The sequence below is a fragment of the Solanum stenotomum genome, chromosome 2 (genome assembly GCF_019186545.1).
Source record: "Solanum stenotomum isolate F172 chromosome 2, ASM1918654v1, whole genome shotgun sequence".
Lineage (NCBI taxonomy): Eukaryota > Viridiplantae > Streptophyta > Magnoliopsida > Solanales > Solanaceae > Solanum > Solanum stenotomum.
In genome coordinates, this window is record NC_064283.1 from 41,348,010 (window position 1) to 41,357,559 (window position 9,550).

Consider the following 9,550-nt stretch of genomic DNA (forward strand, 5'->3'; position numbering starts at 1 on the left):
GAAAGTATATACCGAATACCGAACCGAAAATCGAAATACCGAAATAATTCGATTCAATTCGGTGTTTCGGTTTCTCGATGTTTATGCCCACCCCTACAAACTATTGACTATGAAGAAAAGAAATAATTCAACTTATTCACTTGTGGTGTAAACAATTTTCTGATTGGCTCTCACACTGGATCAAAATCCTCTCATTTTTGTTTAAAGAAATGCATGCATTATTTAGTATTTGACAAAAGGGTCTGCTGGACCCATATACTTGTATGAGTTTGTATTGTGAATTTTTCTACTTATGCCTTTGTCATGTAGATCCCTGAACCCATACAAACTGATACTAGTATAAAAGTCCACCAGACCCTTTTGTCTTTAATATTTTATGAGTGAAGTTAGTTTCAAGTACATAAACAAGTAATCCCTCTATCCTAATTTATATGATTGTTTTTTGGCCACTTTAAAAAAAATGACATTTCTATATTAAGTAATAATTTAATTTTAAAATATTCATTTTATTTATCCTTAATAAAATAATTTATAGCTGCACAAATTTCTATCATTCATTTTAGACCACAAATATTAAAAATCTTTCTTTCTTTCATAAATACGTACCATGTTGACTCACATAAAATGGGACGGAAGAAGTAATTGAAAGAGAGAAGAGGTGCAAAATAAGAATCCCCTCCAAACTATGATGAAAGCACGCACTAGGTAGAAAAACTCCTCCAACACATGGCTCTAGTGGGAAAATGATATATATCAGCCTCTATTATTATTGCAATAAATGAATTTGCTACATGTTGGGTAAGCTATCGTCGGATAAACCAAGTAACCCTCAATCTCCACGGCAAAACCAATACAGAATTGTTCAACTAATGTTAATAATATTTCATATAATCCAGATGTTGCTCTTTGCTCGATTAAGAGTTCCTTCCCTAAAAGGGATTTTTGCCTATCAATATTGGTATACAAAATGAATGTGTACAGTATTATACCACTATCTCCACCAATCTGGCACTTTCAACCTTCTGTTTCTATGTACATCAAGTTGGGTAGCAGGAAGCTTGTGCTTCACCTCCCTCCATATCATGTTTACAGCATCACCCTTTTTCGGAGGGTATTGGTACTCAAAATGATGGCTAATCTTCTTAAGATAGCCCCACATTTCAACCCATCTAGCTTTTGAAACACTCCTCAGCTGATCAAGCATGTATCCTTCTTTCTTTGCCTCCTCACGTGAGAAAAATATCGAGAATTCGGTATAGTCCAATTCATCCTCAAAAGGTAGCTCAATTCTGTCACTCACAATTACAGGAACACAATGGCTGACTATAGCATCAAACAGGCGGCAAGATGATGGGGTGTCCCCTGCTGGGTGTAGACAGAACTTTGACAAACGCATCCCATTTGTTGACTGAAATACAAAGGGAAAACTATAAGTATAGGCAATTAGTTAGGTGGGGGGACTTTTTCTTTAATAAGGTAGGTGAGGGACTTTCTTAATCTCAACTGCAGTGGTACCCCTTGTGATAAAACTGGCAGGTCAACGGAAACGGCCAATAATTAAGGATCCAACATATGGCATTATACCAAAGTACATTGCAATGTGATCTCATATATTCCAGTTGTAACAACAAAGAGATGCCACCCAATTAATCAGTTTTGACAACTAAACAACTTACTTCATTTACACCTTTCCCTGAGATTCCTGCTGCTTCAAAGACAACATCCTTTTGACCACTTAACATGTCTTTCATTTGCTGACGGTCTTTTCCATCCTGCAGCATGAACAGAGTTGGAACAATCTTCATCATCTGAGAATACATGAGTTTTGGTGGGGAAAAAAAATAGAGTACAATATTCTCAAATGATTTGATTCAAATAAATCAATTATTTGAGAGCATATATGATTGATTTATTCAGAATTCAGATGAGCATACATCTTTTCTGTCTGTCCTCCCACGGAAGAAAAGAAGCGTTGTGCGGGACTCATATGGGTCTGAAATGTCATCAGCTTCAAAAGTTTCAACCACGTGTGCATATGGGGCCACTACATCTTTCCTCAAATTAGACACTGTTGGAGGAGGACGACCAAAATCTGCAACAATGAAAATAGCAGCATTCACCTTCTCCCGGTAACGCCTGAAAGCATTTGGATGATGCATTGGGATCACATGATCCCGACCAGCAGACCTCTTCCAATGTTCTGACTTTTGTAAGAAGTCCATAATTTCAGCCTGTTAGAAGAATAAAGCCAAAGCAAAAACAGAATAATTATTACAGGAAGGAATACTAGAATAACACTAGTACTACATCCCAATTCTAAACCAATCTGATCAGTTATATGAATTACTTCACCGATATACCTACCTTTGTGCAAACTAAAAAGACTCTTGAAACACCAATCCTAATGTACGCGTGCCAACACCATAAAACTTAATCCCAACTAATGTACGCATACCAACAGCATAAAACTTAATCCCAAATAATGTACGTGTACCAACGCCATAAAACTTAATCCCAAATAAGGTACGTGTACCAACACCATCAAACTTAATCCTAACTAAAAGACTCTTGAAACACTAATCCTAATTTTCCTGTTCTTGCCATGTACTCCTGCTTCAACCCAGCTGTGCAGTGTCTAATTTTCCGAGGCATAGTCCAGGCACTATTTTTTAGCCTAAGAAATACTCTCCACAATTGACTAGTGACCTTGTAGTGTATGAATAGGTGGACCACTGTTTCTGTAGTTTACCCACAGAAAAAGTTTTCCAAAGAAAAAACATTTGAAGCATCGTGGGATTCCCCTCTTCATCAGGTTATCTTGTGTCAGCACAACTTCCTTTGCCAAATAGCCATACAAAGCAGACTACTTTATGTGGGATTTTGGCTTTCCAAATATGTTTCCAAGGCCATTTAATTAATTGCTTGTTTGGATGGTTTAGCTTCCTTTAGGCTGCATTTACTTCAAAAGTCCCTTTGCTATTTCCTTTCCACTATAGGATGTCTTGTCCCATCTTCAAACCACTGAACTGATCAATGGTGTTGAAAAATTCTATAACTCTTGGAATTTCCCAGTCATTGAGATGTCCCCTGAATACAAAGTTCAACCCCTTGAGGTGTCCACAATTTTGCTATTGTGCTCTGCTGATGTGGGGGCAAGGTTGTATATATCTTGAAATAGTATCTCCATATTGCCTACTTCATGCCAATCATCGTTCCAAATAATAGTTTTAGCTCCATCTACCACTTCAATCTTGGTGTTGACTTTGAATTCATTGCATAACATTCTGATGGATTTCCATAAGCTAACACCATAGGGAGTAGTAACTTCCTTTGTCATCCAGTTATCCTTTTCCTCATATTTGGCTTTAATGACAGTGCCCCACAGTTCTGATTTTCATTAAAATACTTTCAAAGCCACTTGGTTCTGAGAGCTTTACTTTGGTTCTTCAGGTTCTTGATCCCCAAACTCCCAGTTTTCTTCTCAATGGTCATTTCCTTCCATTTGACTAGATGGAAGCCCTTGCTATCTTTGATTCCTTGCCATAGATATTTCTTCTTGATGCGATCCAACCTATTGATGATTTTTGTTAGGACAGGAAATAAAGCCAGCATAAATATTGGAAGTGCATCAAGCACAAAATTTATCAGAGTCGGTCTTCCACCCAAAATTTATGGAGTCGGTTTCAAAACCTTATTTTACTGGGAGTTTCCCTCAGTTCAAGGCTTTGGTTTACTTAACTCTCGCTAATATCGTAAACTAATAATATCATTTGCAAATAGCACGCACCATGGTAGTTACCGGTTTCAAAAAAATCGCATGCACCATCGTTGTCTCGTCTCATACACTTGGTTCTTTCATCCATAAGTAACCCAAGCAAGTAACCTAAAAAATAGATCTGTGGTGTAAACTCACAATTATGAGAACCTGCTTTATATCCCGTTGTTCTAATGCTTACAATAGCTCCTTGGTACATCTCCATTATGAAATTTATATATTTAACAAGAATTCTTTTTATTCTCCGGCACCTGCAAAAGAACTTCTTGGCAATTCATCATATGTTTTCTCTAGGTCATTGGATACTTCCTTTTCCTACAAATCTCCACCAATCTGTTAGCAAATATAGCATTTGTTGTAGAACCTACAGCCACAGGTAACAATTTATTCTTTGGCACCCTTCTAAATCTCTAAGCCTATGCTCAATCCTATTTGGTCAAAATTTATTGTATGACTCAGAAGTTTATTACCACAAACTTTCACACAATTTGATATATCTTTATTTGACAAGTTACATTTTGAAAATCTCTTTTTTCTAATATTTGAAACCAAGGTACTCTTTCTCTTCTACCCTTTGGGGTGGCCCAGTGGTTTGGGCTTAGGACTTCCATGTTGGATGTCTTAAGTTCGAAACCCTTGCCAATGAAAGAAAGGGGTTTGCCTTCTGGGTCGAGCTCGTCGCACCGGGTTTGCCTAGTGAGGATTACCTCTATTGTGTGGTTTGCTTGCTATTGCATGGGAGCATGGGTTTACCCTATGCACACTCAAAGGGCGGCTGCGAGTTTTCCTTGTCATCCATAAAAAAAAAATACTCTTTCTCTACTTATTTGTCATCTTTCCACTGCAATATAATTGTAAATAGCTTAGCAGGTTACTATTTAAACCTTTGTAGGGATGTCATCTCAACAATAGGATTTTCTAACCCTTATATTGTTATACAACAACAAACTCAATGGAATTACGTGGGGTCTAGGGAACCCTTATATTTTTTTTATTTTTTTTTTATGACAAGGAAAACTCGCAGCCGCTACCCTTTGGGTGCGCACATGGTAAACCCCTGCTCCTATGCAATAGCTCGCAAACCACATAGGAGAGGTAACCCATACTAGGCAAGCCCGGTGCGACGAGCTCGACCCAGAAGGCAAACCCCTTGCTTTCGCTGGCAAGGGGTTTCGAACTTGAGACCTCCAACATGGGAAGTCCCAAGCCCAAACCATTGGGCCACCCCGAAGGGTGGAACCCTTATATTTTTATGACATCCTTTAATTAAAAGGATCTTTTTTTTCTTTTGATAATTGTAGTGTTCGTACCAACTTTCCCACCTCGACAAAGTCCATGGGATACCTGTCACTCCCATCAACAAGTATTAGGTAACTTTGTCCGCCAAAGCTAGGAAAGATGAAAAGCCTAAGTTCTCAGGATTCTCAACCCACTTCATTGACAACTAGGCCACACCCTTGAGTTTAATTCTACGAACCTAGTTTCATGAGTGTAGCTAAAGTTTCGCTCTTGAGCAAATATTCAAGGATATGTAGTGTTATCTTTGTAATTGGAGTTAAATAATTGATCAAAATAGATGATATATATATATATCTTCTTTGATCTCACTATCTCTTGTCAAAACTTGTTTGGCATCCTTTTATTACACTTGACAAGGTTCAAATCATTACTCCTCTTCTCTCACGTGTCCTAGGATTTACTTTCTTTCTCCACTTCCCACATCCTTAATTTTTTGGATTAAGTCACATAAGATTTTACCAGGCATGACAAATAGCCATTTTACCTTTCTTAACTCCCTTGTGTTCTTCCAAGGCTTTAATCATGTTCTAACTTTTCACAACTTTCCAGACTAGCAAAAGACGGCACAAGCCTGCATAGCTTACTTACATGACTAACTCAACAAAAGCTAAGGTGAAATTGAAGATATATAGAAATTTCTATGTCACTCCTTTTCCTTTAATCTCCTTCCTCGATTCTCCTCAAGTTCTCCACATATATCTCATAATTTAGGTTTTATAACTCTATTTTTAGGTGAATCCCTGCACCCATATCCATGCATGGATCCATATTCCCGAATCTTAAAAATTAGATCACAAAGGATCCGACCTCTAGATTCGCACCCGTATCGAACACTCGCACCCGAGTCCGAGCAACTTAGTCTTTGACCACTTTGGTCCTAAGTACTGCTATATGCTCAATCAATTTATATTGTTCTTGTTGAAATGATTTGGCCCCAAAAGAATGTTACTTTATGGTTCTCAAGATCAATTAATAACTAATACATCAACTCCTCTTCCAAGTTCATTCACTATGGCACATCTCTCTTTGATCTTACTATCCCTTGTCAATACATTTTGGGGGTCATCTTTCAATAACAAGGTTCCATCTTCACCCCTCTTCTCTATTCAGTGTACTGGATATATGTTTCTTTCTACTTACTCTGCATACTAAGTTTAAAAAAAGACTTCACCTCAAACTTCACCAATAGTTTCTTTATTCTCCTAACTCTCTTAACTCTCTATACTATTCAAAGATTTCATCTTCTTCTTTTCATATTTTTAAATGCCAGCAACAAAAGACTACACAATTCACTAACTTTACCAATCCAACTAGCAAGGGGCTCCCACCCTTTTGGTTCCAGAAGAATGCTACTTGAATGTTTCTAGGCACCAAGTAATGGCTAATACACCAATTCCTCTTCCAACACTATCATGGGCCCTTTGCAAATATTCCACATTGAATGGACTTAAGAATCCCTCCAGAATTTTTATCAAGTTATCCAAAGGTAATGATTCTTCAACTGACAATGTAAATGTAGGAGAACTTTATATAAGACCAAATAATGCATAATTTACTTTGCAAACCTTATTGGTCTGAAGTGTTCCTTAACACAACCTAACTTTAGATGCATTTATCATTTCTTTTAACAAAAGAACAACCTTCACCACTGAATGAACAGTGAACAGGATTGGGAGAAGTCCTTTTAATGACCACCTCCTTGAGAGAGCCAAACTGCTAGTGTCCTCTATAAATTTCATTGGTTAACCAAAACGGAGAACATTAGCATCAACTCACAGAATCCTTATTTTTCAAAGCACTTCACCTACTTCCCTTTTTTGTAGGTCCCAAAATACTTGACCTATTTCCTTAAACAGAAATCTTTTTCATTTAACAATAATTCAAAAAAATATAAGCTTTAGGATTTTAACACCTGACAGTTTTCATCAACTAATTCTACTTCTCATGTTTTAAAATTATTGTTGTAAACTCTGTTTCATCTGACTACAGTATAAGATATTCTCATGCTCAAACTTCTCTTCATCGTCATAACAATCAAAATAGGTCAAGTTTGCCTAGGTGGAAGGAGTGTGAGTTAGCAATATGTGCATAGAAAATGAGTGTCTTTACCAAACATTTAGTTGAATAAATCACACAGCCAGGTTTTTTAAGCTGCACTATGAATTGCAAGACGCATCCGCCATTCCACTTTCACAGGTTAAATGACCAGACAGTACACAGTCAGGGTTAAGCCTTTTAAAGGACTTATTAACTAGAATTTGGATTTCTAACAGCTATTAGTTTCCAGGTTGAACTTCTTAAGTATGAAGCATAATATTTTCTATTTTGTTTTTAGATAAGCTAAGATAATTTTATTAATAATGGAAACAAAATCATGTATACAAGAAATACACAAAAAAGTAGAGAACCTGTATAAAAATATGATACTTAATATTCTATACATATTGAAACCTCATGGGGACATAAAAAAGAAATGGGAACAAAATGCTATTCCTCAATTAAACGTCTTGTTGAGAGCTATAATATCTTAATCTTATCCTATACTTGTGAGGAACTGTCTTGATGCCAATAAAAGGTCTGGTAAACAGAAACAAGAATTACTAACATCACCCTTCGGGGTGGCCCAGTGGTTTAGGCTTGGGACTTCCATGTTGGAGGTCTCAAGTTCGAAACCCCTTGCCAGTGAGAGCAAGGGGTTTGCCTTCTAGGTTGAGCTCGTCGCACCGGGCTTGCCTAGTGCGGGTTACCTCTCCTATATGGTTTGCGAGCTATTGCATAGGAGCAGGGGTTTTACCCTGTGCGCACCCAAAGGGTAGCGGCTGCGGGTTTCCCTTGTCATTAAAAAAAATAAAAAATGAATTACTAACATCATCTTTCTTTTCAATTAACAGGACATATTTACAGTTGAAATATCTTAGCCCAAGTGTTAGACTCTAACTAAGAAGTCTGCATAAAGAGAAGAAAGTATGGAAATGTAACTGAGGAAAAAAAGTTCTTACATGAGAGAAACAAATCTAACAAAAGCAACTAATCTTTTTGCTTTCCTTATCAATACTCGCTCCTGTTTCAAAACACACTAAAAATATCCTTAGCAGTAATTGTTGTTGAGAAGTATAGAAAAACTCAATTATGGAACATACATAAGTACAAGTATTTAAGAGTCAAGCAGAGTTTGTAATGTAATATACTAGATAGAAAGAAGGAATTATCACCTGCAATTGATCATCATATTTGACCTCTGAATCATTCCCATGTCTATAGTAAGTATTATAACTCAAGGAAGAGAAAAAAGGGACAAAAAACACATTAGCAGATTCAGGGTCAAAAACCCTAACAGCTTCTCGTGTATGGCCATTTTCATCATCAATTGAATACAACAATGAGGCCAACATCCAATACTCCACACTATGTTGTTTCCTCAAACCTGTATACTTGGGCCATTTAGGCAAAGTGTCGATAGTAACAGGAGGAGCATTATAATGCGATGATCCTTTCAAAAATCCGACGTTGTATTTCATCTCAAGATCATACATGTAAACCTTGAGAGGTTCAATGTCCGATTCTTCAGTGAAACAGGGGTTAGGTTTACTTAGAGGAGAATCGAATAGAGAAAAACTTGATCTGTAATCGATAGTTCCAGTATAGAACAAAGAAGCAAAAAGAAATAAAATGAACACGGCTAAACATACTAAACTCTTACTCATTGTATCATTCACTTTCATCTTTTTCCAAATTCACATTCAAATCTGAATAAGAGCAAGATTAGAATTTAAGAAATGAAATTTCATATATTCGTCTATTGGGATATGGGCAACTCTGAGCTGTGCTTTAATCTCGAACATCGTGATGGGGCGGTTGAGGGATTATACTATTCCCATCATTACAACTTCAACATTTCTTTCTAACAAAATTGTATTTTATTTTTTTATATAATTCATCAAAATTAGTTTCCCCTCTTTTAAAAAAATGGTCTAGTATGACTTGAACGGAATTTTAAAAAAATAAGAATTTTTTAATCTTGTGATTCTAAATTAAAATTATATCAAATGTATCAAAATATTTTTTAATCTTGTGGCCTTAAACATGTCATGTGAAAAGTTAAAGTTAAAGTGTTGCGAAAAAAAAAAGAGGTCGTTCTTTTTGAAACAGAATAAAAAGGAAACTATGTCATTTTTTTTTTTGAAACGGAGGGAGTATCAATTACCTATTTTTCAATTTAATTTTTTCACATAGTACCCATAATCTCTTCACGTCTTTGTAAAATTTAAAATGGTGGGGGGGGGGGGGGTTTACAAAATATAAATCACATAGTACCCATAATCTCTTCACATGCTTTCAACATATCTTTCAAAGTCTGAATTGTCTCTTCACATGCTTTCAACATATCTTTCAAAGTCTGAATTGTATGCTCCGCTTGCTCATCGATTTGTGAATAAAAGGTCGTACTAAGCTTAACACGAATACCAAGACCCTTTT

The 9,550-nt window shown here is 36.5% G+C and overlaps 1 protein-coding gene across 1 annotated transcript; it reads right to left on the reverse strand.

The window, feature by feature from the left end:
• Nucleotides 1–989: 989 nt before the first annotated feature.
• LOC125856540 (probable arabinosyltransferase ARAD1) lies at nucleotides 990–8,903 on the reverse strand. The gene is made up of 4 exons (XM_049536111.1): nucleotides 8,287–8,903; nucleotides 1,935–2,231; nucleotides 1,677–1,772; nucleotides 990–1,408 (listed from the first exon to the last, which is right to left on the reverse strand). The coding sequence occupies exons 1-4, from the start codon at nucleotides 8,794–8,796 to the stop codon at nucleotides 992–994; spliced, it is 1,320 nt and encodes a 439-aa protein (XP_049392068.1). The 5' UTR covers nucleotides 8,797–8,903; the 3' UTR covers nucleotides 990–991.
• Between the last annotated feature and the right edge of the window lie 647 nt (nucleotides 8,904–9,550).